This window comes from Alosa sapidissima, chromosome 13 (genome assembly GCF_018492685.1).
Source record: "Alosa sapidissima isolate fAloSap1 chromosome 13, fAloSap1.pri, whole genome shotgun sequence".
NCBI classification, from domain to species: domain Eukaryota; kingdom Metazoa; phylum Chordata; class Actinopteri; order Clupeiformes; family Clupeidae; genus Alosa; species Alosa sapidissima.
Window position 1 is genome coordinate 18999457 of NC_055969.1, and position 12717 is coordinate 19012173.

At 44.1% G+C, this 12717-nt stretch overlaps 1 protein-coding gene across 1 annotated transcript in view; it reads left to right on the top strand.

The window, feature by feature from the left end:
- unc13bb (unc-13 homolog Bb (C. elegans)) overlaps nucleotides 1–12482 on the top strand; it is a 107686-nt gene extending 95204 nt beyond the window's left edge. The window contains exons 44-52 of the mRNA XM_042059932.1: nucleotides 3787–3875; nucleotides 4153–4299; nucleotides 5361–5484; nucleotides 5771–5824; nucleotides 6364–6444; nucleotides 6678–6825; nucleotides 8447–8539; nucleotides 8821–8980; nucleotides 9766–12482. Coding sequence (XP_041915866.1) covers nucleotides 3787–3875; nucleotides 4153–4299; nucleotides 5361–5484; nucleotides 5771–5824; nucleotides 6364–6444; nucleotides 6678–6825; nucleotides 8447–8539; nucleotides 8821–8980; nucleotides 9766–10054 — 1185 coding nt within the window. The 3' untranslated portion in view covers nucleotides 10055–12482. The remainder of the gene's footprint in view (nucleotides 1–3786; nucleotides 3876–4152; nucleotides 4300–5360; nucleotides 5485–5770; nucleotides 5825–6363; nucleotides 6445–6677; nucleotides 6826–8446; nucleotides 8540–8820; nucleotides 8981–9765) is intronic.
- Nucleotides 12483–12717: the final 235 nt, after the last annotated feature.

Consider the following 12717-nt stretch of genomic DNA (forward strand, 5'->3'; position numbering starts at 1 on the left):
CACACACACACACACATACATACGTGTACTCATCCACTTCCAGTAATGTACCCTTCCTGACGTCTTGCTGACACACACACACAGAACACAGAAATACTCTCTTTCTTCCTCTCGCAATGTCCATCTTTTGCTCCTTCTCCTCCAATCTCTCTCTCTGCCTCTCTCACACTCACACACCTTCCCCGCCTCTCTCCCTCTGCCTTTCTCTCCTCTCCTGTCCTCCTCCTCTTCCTCTTCCTCCTCCTCCTCTCCTTCCTCCTCCTCCTCTCTGTGCGGTGTTTAATCTTCTCTAATGGAGCCGGTGTAGACCTCTCTGTCTGTCGCTCCTCTCTCCTCCTCCTCCTCCTTCTCTTCCTCCTCTCCCCTCCTCCTCCTCCTCCTCTTCCTCCTCCTCCTCCTCTCTGTGCGGTGTTTAATCTTCTCTAATGGAGCCGGTGTAGACCTCTCGGTCTGTCGCTCCTCTCTCCTCCTCCTCCTCCTCCTCCTCCTCCTTCTCTTCCTCCTCTCCCCTCCTCCTCCTCCTCCTCCTCTTCCTCCTCCTCCTTCTCCTCCTCCTCCTCTCTGTGCGGTGTTTAATCTTCTCTAATGGAGCCGGTGTAGACGTCTCTGTCTGTCGCTCGTCCTCTCCCCTCCTCCTCCTCCTCCTCCTCTCCCTTCCTCTTCCTCCTCCTCCCACCTCCTCTTCCTCCTCTTCCTTCTCCTCCTCTCTGCGCGGTGTTTAATTTTCTCTAATGGAGCCGGTGTAGACCTCTCGGTCTGTCGCTCCTCTCTCCTCCTCCTCCTCCTCCTTCTCTTCCTCCTCTCCCCTCCTCCTCCTCCTCCTCTTCCTCCTCCTCCTCCTCCTCCTCCTTCTCTTCCTCCTCTCCCCTCCTCCTCCTCCTCCTCCTCTTCCTCCTCCTCCTTCTCCTCCTCCTCCTCTCTGTGCGGTGTTTAATCTTCTCTAATGGAGCCGGTGTAGACGTCTCTGTCTGTCGCTCGTCCTCTCCCCTCCTCCTCCTCCTCCTCCTCTCCCTTCCTCTTCCTCCTCCTCCCACCTCCTCTTCCTCCTCTTCCTTCTCCTCCTCTCTGCGCGGTGTTTAATTTTCTCTAATGGAGCCGGTGTAGACCTCTCGGTCTGTCGCTCCTCTCTCCTCCTCCTCCTCCTCCTTCTCTTCCTCCTCTCCCCTCCTCCTCCTCCTCTTCCTCCTCCTCCTCCTCCTCTCTGTGTGGTGTTTAATCTTCTCTAATGGAGCCGGTGTAGACGTCTCTGTCTGTCGCTCGTCCTCTCCCCTCCTCCTCCTCTCCCTTCCTCTTCCTCCTCCTCCCACCTCCTCTTCCTCCTCTTCCTTCTCCTCCTCTCTGTGCTGTGTTTAATCTTCTCTAATGGACCTGGTGTAGACGTCTCTGTCTGTCGCTCCCCGTAGCCGCCGCTGCTCACGAACATTAGCTTAATTAGTCGCCGCGCGCCGGACCCATTAGCCTGCAGTGCCTCTGGCCCGGGACGAAGCACACACACACACACACACACACACACACACACACACACACACACACACACACATACACACACACATACATACACACACACACACACACACACATACCGGGACACATACACACGTGCACATACACGCATACACACAAACGGACACGCGCATATTTGCACGCACACACACAGAGGCAGACGTAGGGCGGAGGGCTGTCCAAGCCAAGTGGTCTGGCTTTGTGAATGCATTAAGGAGAAGGAGGAGGGGGCGACTCTCTTTCCCCCTCCTCCCTTCTTCCTTTTTTCATTTCTTTTCTTGCCAACACCCACCAACCCGTCTCTCTCTCTCTCTATCTCTTTCTCTCCCTCCATCTCCCTTTTCCTGTCTGGCCCAGTCTGGCCTTAAGAAGAATGACTCTACTGTGTTTCCTGACCCTTCTCTCTTCTTTTCTCTCTACCCTTCCCATACTCTCTTTTTGTTTCTCTACTGTGCTGTCCCTCGTTTCTTTCATTTGTCTTTCTCCCCCTCTCTTCCACCAGAATCTCCCACTCTTCTGTCTGTAAGAGTAATGGGTCTCTCTCTCTCTCTCACTCCATGCCTTCTCTTATTCTCACTCTCTCTCTCCCCCTCTCCCCCTCTCTCCCTTTCTCCATTACTGCCTTCTCTTATTCTCTCTCTCTCCCTTTCCTTTTCTCCATTATATTACTGCCTTCTCTTATTTTCACTCTTTCTCTCTCTCTTCCCCCTCTCTCTCTCCCTTTCTCCATTACTGTCTTCTCTCTCTCTCTCTCTCTCTCTCTCTCTCTCTCTCTCTCTCTCTCTCTCTCTTTCTCTTTCTTTCTCTCTCTCCCTCTCTTCCTTACTCAATGCCTTCTCCCCCCACCCCCCACCCCCCTCTCTCTCCATTTCTCTGCCTTAATCAAACATTACATTAGATATTAAATGTACCACTGCAATCAATGTAAGATACACAGTATACAGTGCCTTGTTTAAAAAAAAAAACCTTTCTTAGTAAATGATTGGCCAGGTTTTGCTGTTCACCACTAAGCCACTAAGTGTGAATTGATCATATTAGACAGGCTTACAGAATGCAGTGGGGCTGACCGCTGTGTGCTCAGGTTGTAGTGTACCCTGCTGGCCTCAGTGTGCAGTGAGAGCTACACTGTATGATTGTATAGGCTGTGTGTTCGTTTAAGAGACCCCAGGGACGCACTACAGTGAGATGAAGTGAAGTGATAATGAGCTGTGTGTGTGTGCACGTGTCTCTATGCAGCTATTAAATCTTTGTCCATTTAATTTACTCTTGCTTAAGGTTGGACCCAGTGGTAAACAGGTGGGTTTGGCTGTGTGTGTGTGTGTCTATGTGTGTGTGTCTATGTGTGTCTGTGTTTGTCCATGCATATGTGCTTGTGTGTGTGTGTCTAGATAGATAGATAGATAGATAGATAGATAGATAGATAGATAGATAGATAGATAGATAGATAGATAGATAGATAGATAGATAGATAGATAGATAGATAGATAGATAGATAGATAGATAGATAGATAGATACTTTATTGATCTCCAGGGGAAATTCAAGGTCTCAGTAGCATACAGACATCACACACACATTCACTAACAGTAGAAAAAAGTAATTAAAAGTATATAATATAAAAAACACAACTAAGCAATAAGGACAGTAGAAGATAAAGAATATACTAAAATACAAATTATACTAAATAACACTTAATCTAAATCAATTCTAAAAACAGTATCCACATAGTGGGTATAAGTCTATGTGTGTCTGTGTTTGTTCGTGTATACTGTGTGTGTGTGTGTGTGTTTGTGTGTGTGTGCGTGTGTGTGTGTAGAGAGAGAGAAGTACATCATACAGTAGAGACATTTTTATGTGTAAATACAATCTTGAGGTTACACTCCAGTCCTGATGTAGACCCGTGTGTGGATTTGTTTTTCTCTATCCGTCTCCATCTCTGTGCAATAATGACCTCTGCTGTCCTGTCCAGTGGCTAGCATGTTTGAATGATGTTATTTCAATTTCAATTTAATTTCACTTATAGAGCGGCAAAACATTACACATGTCTCATGGCGCTTTACAGAATGTTAGACAATCTCAGCTGTTGACATGATGCTACAGTATGTCTATGGCTCTTTGGGGCTGTGAGCAGAGCTATGCTACATTTATGCTGTTTCAGTTTTGGTGCAGGAAGAAAGATATTGTACTAAGTTTGGTCGTTACAGGAACACAGAAAAGCTCATTTGGAGTTGCATTAATTAATTTCTATACTTTCTATCTGTATGTTTTTTTGTGGTTGTTTGCAGTTGGACGTGGAAGCCAGTGATCTTCTGAATGAGCTGCAAGTCAAGCTGAACAATGTGCTGGATGAGTTGAGCACCAAATTTGGAAACACGTAAGAAATGATGCACACACACATGGACCAACACAAACATACATACATATTAAGATAGAAAATGGAGATGGTTCTCATTTTGCTGGTAATGCACTTGGTATGTTTCTGTTAGTAAATGCATGTGTTTACCCTGAGGTCACACATTTTTATTTTCATTGAAATTGTAATTCTGTGTGCGTGTACGTGTGGTGTGTGTGGTGTGTGTGCGTGTGCGTGTGTGCATGCGCATCTGTGTGTGTGTGCGTGTGTGTGTGTTTGTCCACATTCATCTCCTCAGGTTCCAGAACCGTATAGAAGAGTGCATGCGTCAGATGGCTGGCCTCCTCTACCAGATCAAAGGGCCGGTGAACGCCAACAGCCGCAACACAGTAGAGGCTGACTCAGACAACACACTTCGGCCGCTCATGGACTTCCTGGACTTAAAGTGAGTCCAGCATCTACAAAAACAAAACCAACAACAACAATAACAAAAAGGATTTAGTGCTTTATGTAGATACCCAAAGTGCTTTAATGATAACAATAACAGCAGCAACAGCAATGCCTTACATTTTTTTTGTTCATATTGTAGATACCCAAAGTCCTTTAAAGGTGCTCTAAGCAATGCCACGCGTTTTTTAGGCTAAAACATTTTATGTCATTTACTGCAAACATCACCTAACCAACCGCTAGCTGTCTGTGTCCTGAATACACTGTAAAAAACGCGATCTCTGTGGACAGCCCAGGCTCCAAAAACGGCAACAAAAACAACCTGGGCAAACCTACCCTATGAAAACATAACAAACTGTTCCAGCAAATCACAGAAGAGATGCGTGTTTAGGAGAGTTTCAATTGCATGGGAGCAGCAGCACTTCAAATCCCTGAAGAAGACCCTGTCGGGTCGAAACGTTGCCATTTTTTAATTAACATTTGGGAGCTACTCCGGTGGGCAGTCATTCTGTTTTGCGGAACCTCACTTCAACCGCCACCAATGTGTAGCACCACCTGGTTGGAGCTTCTCTCCTCTTCTGTCCCCTCACTTTGTTCTGCCACTTCTTCGTCTCTCCTCCTCCTCCTCCTCCTCTTCTTCACTTTGTTTCTTCCTCCTCATCTGCTCTTTCATCCTTCTGCCAGTCTTTTCCTGGTTGGCTCTACACCTCTTTTCTTTATCTCCTTCCTCCTTCCTCCCTCCCTCCTTGTCAGAAATCAGTTCCTTGCGGGGTCTTGTGAAGTGTGTGTGTGTGTGTGTGTGTGTGTGTGTGTGGGGGGGGGGGATGGGGGGATGGGGGGATGGGGCATGAGGATAATAATAAATAATACATGTACGTTTATTTTATATAGCGCCTTTCTCAAACCCAAGGTCGCTTTACATAGTAGGAAGGCAGGGAAACACAATAACAAACAAGGATGAATGATTAGCATGAAAACAGGTATGGTTAAGGTATGTCACTCATTATAATGTGTTTTGTACACTGTAATGTACGTGTGTGTGTGTGTGTGTGTGTGTAGGCTGACACTGTTTGCTGCAGCATGTGAGAAGACGGTGTTGAAGAGAGTTCTGAAGGAGCTCTGGAGGATCGTCATGAACAGCCTTGAGAAGACCATCGTCCTGCCTCAGGGCAGTGACACCTTTGTAAGACTCCGTTTCTGTCTTTTTTTCTTTTTTTCACACACACACACACACACACACACACACACACACACACACACACACACACACACACATGCATATAAACACATCTTCACAGACACACACACACACACACACACACACACACACACACACACACACACACACACACACTCACAGCTGAGAGAGAGAAAGTACTACTCCTTCTCTCTCTCACTGCAATTTTTGTTGAGTGTTAGAGTTTGCCCTTGTCTTCTCTCTCTCTCACTGTGTCTGATCATCTCTCCAGGGAGCCCAGATCCTCTCTGCAGCCAAAGAGCTCGGCCAGCTCTCCAAACTCAAGGTACACACACACACACACACACACACACACACACACACACACACACACACACACACACACACACACACTGCCTCCCCACATCCCAGCAGAAGCACAGCCCATAAAAGCCTTCTCTTCCTCACCTCGCCTTCATCCAGCCTCATTAAATAGTACATGCCACTCCAGCAGAGCCTTGGGTGTGTGTACAGTATTAGTTCCACATCAAAGTTTATTGCTGTCTGTAGGACTGATGCGAAGCATGTTGAGTTATGTTATGGTAGACGCAGGAAGACAGACGTTTATTGATCTCAGCAACTCGGCAGTATACAAAACTTTTATTTTGACACAAAAATGGAAATAAAATGGTGGTCAGCTTCCTGGTTGTCTATGGATGTGTTTACTCAGTCGAGAAACACTCTAGTCTATTGTGTATATACTCTGATTCAGCAACAATATTAAACTACTTCCTACACCTTGATGATGCCACTTTGTGGTATTCTGTGCATGTTAAGTAAGGAGACGTGTTTTGTCCTGACGCCCTGCTCTGATTGGTGTTTCAGGATCACATGGTATCTGGAGAGGCCAGAAGCCTCACACCCAAACAGTGCGCTGTTATGGATGTTGCTCTGGAGACCATAAAGGTGAGGAGATACCACCATAGAAGCCAACATTTATTATGATGTTCTAATATAAATGTAAACATATCCTAAAGATTAATCTGTATTATCTACAAATCTGTCCAATCCCCATTCCCTCATTCGAGAAATGAAATGATGGGAGAAAGCGGATGTTTGTCTGTCTTTGTAATCTCCCTTTTCTTTTCTTTCTTCATCTCTCTCTCTCCCCCCCTCTTTCACTTTCTCTCTCTCTCTAGCAATACTTCCATGCGGGTGGGAACGGGCTGAAGAGAGCCTTCCTGGAGAAGAGCCCTGAGCTGTCCTCCCTTCGCCACGCCCTCTCTCTCTACACACAGACCACCGACGCACTCATCAAAACCTTCGTCACCACACAACATGCGCAGGGTAAAGCTCTCAGATTCTCAGATACACAGGTCCACACACACACACACACACACACACACACACACACACACACACACACACACACACACACACACACACTCCTACTCTCTCACTCTTACATTTCTAGATGCAAACACACACATACAATAAACTCACACTGATGTGTCAGATCACCATGTCATGAAATATTCGTCCACTAGAGGGTGTAGCTGACACACGTCTGCCTTTCAATGTTTTGTTACTGTTTTGTACTGTGCTTTGCTCTTTTGTATGTTTTTCTGACTTTCCTGGAACATCTTGTCTTCAAGATTACTTGTGTGTGTGTGTGTCTGTGTGTGTGTGTGTGTGTGTGAGAGAGAGAGAGTGAGAGTATGTGTTTCTCTGTCTGTCTGTGTGTGTTTCTTCTCTTCTCTAATCTTTTTCTGTGTGCTCCTGTCACTTGCATCTGTCCACTTGTCTTCTGCATCCACTCTGGCTCCAGTGCACAAGGGCAAGGGTATCAGGATCACTCCTAGTGAGAAAGTAAAGCCCAGCCGGGGTAGGTGTGACCGGTCCTCACCCAACATCCCCCCGCATCCCAGGAGCACTGAACCATGTTTCATTTTTGAGATCAATTCAAGGACTTTTTCAACATTTTTTAAAAGTTTGCAAGTTAAAACAAAGTCCCAGGCGATGCATGAATGATCTCTTCCCGAGATCTTGCAATGACTGGGACTGCTCAGTGAATTTTTATTTTGAGTGTGAGAGTTTGCCCTTTTCAAAAAGTTTCTTCCAAAGTATCTCATTTATAATCCATCCAGTGATATCTGAGGCCACGGCCAATGTCATGTTATATTATGATGGCCACAGTATTTTAGTGCACATTTCTTCAAAGTCCTTGATTCCAATCCTCATGAGAGCCTTACCTGCATGTTGCATAGGGCAGCCGTGGCCCACTGGTTAGCACTCTGGACTTGTAACCGGAGGGTTGCCGGTACGAGCCCCGACCAGTGGGCTGCGGCTGAAGTGCCCTTGAGCAAGGCACCTAACCCCTCACTGCTCCCCGAGCGCCGCCATTGAAGCAGGCAGCTCACTGCGCCCGGATTAGTGTGTGCTTCACCTCACTGTGTGTTCACTGTGTGCTGTTTGTGTTTCACTAATTCACTGATTGGGTTAAATGCAGAGACCAAATTTCCCTCACGGGATCAAAAAAGTATATATACTTATACTTATACTTATACATTGACCTAAAGTGTATGCCCAAAACAAAGACTTAATATAAATGTAAAGGGTAAAATTAAATGTAGATAGATAGATAGGTAGATACTTTATTAATCCCAAAGGGGAAATTCAAGGTCTCAGTAGCATACAGACATCACACACAACATGCAGCAGAAAAAGTAATATAAGTATCTAAATATGTAAATGTAATATAAAGGGTTTTTCTGCCTTTTATTTTCCCAAACCATTTACTTATTTCCCAAACCATTTCTTTCCTTCCACCTCTTAATAAATCAGGGTAATTTAAGCTGTTAATCCACTACAACATTTACCAATGTTATTAGTAATTAGTTGTATATAGTTGTCGTTATATATAGTTATGTAGTTGTAATTAGTCTTGTTTCGCCATGTTTGCCAACAGGCTCAGGAGTGGACAAGCCAGTGGGTGAACTGTCCATTCAAATAGACCTGTTTACCCATCCTGGAACAGGAGAACACAAAGTCACTGTCAAAGGTGAGGAACATCCGCTTGGCCCTTACCAGCATGATACAAAAGAAATGTATCAGACTAATGTACATGACTGATAATAAGTGCTTTAAAAATGTTTTATTGTAGACAGATGATATTTATGTCATTAATAAAAATCATAAGAATGTGGATTAACAGATGTACGTTTGTTACCTAGTTATTTTAGTTATCTTAAATGGTATCTAGAGTCCTCTCACTCTCAACTCTTTATTTTTTCACTCACTCCACATTCTGCTGTTATGATGTCATTTTTTTGCTGTCCCCAGTCGTGGCTGCTAATGACCTCCAGTGGCAGACCTCGGGCATGTTCCGTCCGTTCGTGGAGGTCAGCATGATAGGCCCGCACCTGAGCGACAAGAAGCGCAAGTTCTCCACCAAGTCCAAGAACAACAGCTGGGCCCCCAAATTCAACGAGACATTCCACTTGTAAGTGTCAAGACCTTATCTGTTCTTACTGCAGACAAAAAAACACACACGTAGGTGGCTCTGAGGTAGATCTCATGCATGAATGAATTAGCCCAGAAATGTATTGAGACATACAAAATTTCAGATGATTCAGAGCTAAAGAATGACCACACAAAGATGTGTAGGATGCACGCACAACAGCTGGGTCATTAAAGGAACACACCAACATTTTGGAAAATTAGCTTATTCACCATCTTCCCCAGAGTTAGATAAGAAGATACATACCCTTCTCGTCTCTGTTGGTGCAGTAACTCAGTCTGAAGCACCCACTGTTAGCATAGCTTAGCATAGCTCATTGAGGTGGGCAGTTAAAACTAGCCTCCCAAAAGTGACAAAAGAACTCAAACATTGTTTTATTTATTATGTTATGTTTTTTTCCAAAGGAACATTCCAGCATTTTGTTCCAAAGGAACACACCAAAGTTTTGGGAAATTAGCTTATTCACTGTTTCCCCCAGAGTTTCCATGAATGTGTTTTTTGACAATTTTTTTGTTTTTCTCATTTTCTAATATGTAACATCATCCAACAATTATTAACTTTTGTAGATCTCTATGACTATGTCTGTGTAGATGCTATTATAAAGGTCTTTTTAAAGGTGCTCTAAGTGATGCTGGATAACGTCACTTCTGTTGACTTTCAAACAAAACAGAGAGCTAGCTATGAGTTGCTAATTAAATGTGTGGTTTGTAATTAGCTAACTTGGTGACTTGGTCACTCACTTCCTGTGACTTCCTCTGTGCGTGTAGCATTCTGGGTAACGAGGACGGGCCGGAGTGCTACGAGCTGCAGGTGTGCGTGAAGGACTACTGCTTCGGCCGCGCGGACAGCATGGTGGGCATGGCCGTCATGCAGCTGCGGGACGTTGCCCACAGGGGCAGCTGCGCCTGCTGGTGCCCGCTGGGCTCGAGCGTCCACATGGACGAGACGGGCCTCACCGTCCTGCGCATCCTCTCCCAGCGCTCCAACGACGAGGTCGCCAAGGAGTTCGTCAAGCTGAAGTCGGAGACGCGGTCAGCAGAGGGGGAGGCCAGATGAGATGAGATTGCTCATGCCACGTGTGTGTGACTGTGTGTGTGTGTGGGGGGGGGGGGGGGAGTTGTCAGGGAGAGGGTTATGGGAGGGTGGGGGAGCGTAGGAATTTACCAGGGATTTTTAAATCAGTACAAAACAGATGTACTGTTCAAACAGTACCTTCTGATTAGGATCATGAATTCACAGCCATCAGGTTTTCAGAGTGTGGATACCTATTAGAGACTTAGTTACTGCCAATGGGATACCCACTTGAGACCACCCTCAACCAGGGAGTATCTCAAAAGGACAAGGACTTCTTCCTCAAACTCTGCCTCCCACACAAAAGGACAATTTTAGTTTTAGGGGGTTTTTGTTTGTCTTTTTTGACGTGATGGTTATCCTCTGCCTTCCAAACTGACCACCATAATCTACTCGACTGTTTCTGGACTGAAGCTTGTGCGTCAGCTTCGTCTCGCCGAATCCATGACACCCAGCCTCCTCCATCTCTCTTCGCTGTCCTCCTCTCTCACGTGCTCATTATGTTCTCCTGTTTTGATGGATAGTGTATTACCACTGTAGATGGGTCTGCCACATTGTGTAGCGCACGTCCGTTTCCAGTCGTACTCTGCACCAGTAGAGCATACAGCGTCACATGGTCCTTGTGCAATATCACTCCCAAATCGTGGCCAAGTGCTTTGATGCCTTATTACTTTGGATTCTACTACGACTGGCTCCAACACACTGGACTTGAGCGGGATCTTGAATGTAGTTTTCACATCGCCCATGTTTTGATAAACCGTTGATGTATATTAGTACATGGTCCTCCCATACCAAGTCACATTTTCAGACAAACCTGGCCTGTATTTGAGAATGAGAACATTGGAAGCAGTTAAGTAGTCATCAGGTGTGTCTGTGTTTGTGTGTGTACATTGGAATCCCCTTACCTTCAGCAAATTCCTTGTTTGAAGCCGTGGTTAGCTATCAGTGTGCCTTTTCCTACCACAGTGGTCTGTTACTGTGCTACGTTTCCAACACGCAATAAGGGGGGTGGGTAATGGGACTAAGGATCATTGTTTAAATTCAAAGAAACACCTTTCTCTGAATGAAGACTGCAAGACCAGTGTATCTTTCTGAATGTTACATTGATGATTGAGGTTGTAACATACATTTAACGAATTGTAAAAAAACATACACACATACATCACAACATAAATATTAAGTTCTGTAATGGTGGCCAAAAATGGGTGTAATATCTTTAAAAGTTATTTATTGTTTATTTATATATTTATTCTGTTGTTAACCTTGTAGTTTCAACACATAACAGGACTGGTAAGTTTGTTGACACTGTTCTTTGTTGTGTTGGGTGACCCAAGTTGAATTTTGCACTCAGTGACCAATGGAAAGGAGTCAAACATTATAGCCAGCTTCGAGACCTGAACATCAACCCAGAATCTGAGCTGTTTTAATGTCACTGAGCAGTTGAAGTACAAGGTTTACAGAAGAGCCAACTCTTGTCTATCTCTATATGCGGCCTTATTTTAGTGAATATGGAGTGTGCGTATGTACGTTATTTTATTGTTTCCTTTTTCATGTAGTGTTTTTTCTGACAATTTGAAATGTAATTTTACCTAATGTGCAGATTATCGTACTAATGTTTATTTTCCCCTTAATCATGTTTTGTATGTTACAATGTTGTTATTTTCATTTCATTCTTCTCATTGGAATGATGCTGACTTTACTTTTTGAAAATTGTCTTTTATGTTTTCTTACTGTTTTGGTGTTGGCTCCAAGCCACTGTGTTATCTGAGGTCCTCACTGAGGCACTTAGTAATGACAAACTTTTGATATATTTTGTTCATTAAAACAATCACAAACGTATGGATCCAAACTGAGACAGCAGAGACCATCAGTTACACCACTGAAGTAAAATAGTATTTCCACTGTTATTCTCTGATATTGAAACTGCCTGTTTTTGAAATGAATACACATCTTTTGCCAACCATCGGAATCTAGGTGTACTATGTATATATCCAACCATACTGCACAACTTCTGGTGAAATATCACATCCACGGTGTACAGTATGTGATTTTTGTGGCCATTGATATTGTGGAGTTTGGTTTTGTTTTTCATCTTGATCTTTGTGGAGGGAGGTGCAACTCCATGTTACATAGATGTTCCTCGTGCCAAGCTGCACCACCTTTCACTTTTTACTGTGTCTGTTTCAGTTTGTTTTTTAAATGTTCTTTTTAAAAAAGAAAGGAACAAGTGAATCTTGCACTTTTGTTCATCTTTACAATAACTACAAAGAGAGCATGCATTGCATTAAGTCACAATAAAATGATTTTATTTCCTTCTTTGTCCAATGGCAGGAAAGGATATATTGTATGAATTGAGAAACATATGTACATTCCAAGTGATGCATTTTGTACATACATAAAGTATTTAAAAACATCTAGTTGGTCTGGTTTTAATTTCTTTTCAGTGACATACACACATACTCACATATTAGTGTTTTCAGTTTGTGTTTCTGGTAATCCAGTCTGATAAAAATCCCCCCCAAAAAATAAAGAAAAGGAAAAAAAAAAAAACTTATTATGTGTTTGGACTGGTACTGGTACTTACAGTACTAGTGGAGAAACAAATGACCTGACTAATGTCCTTGAGAAAACTCTCTTTCTCCTTGAGG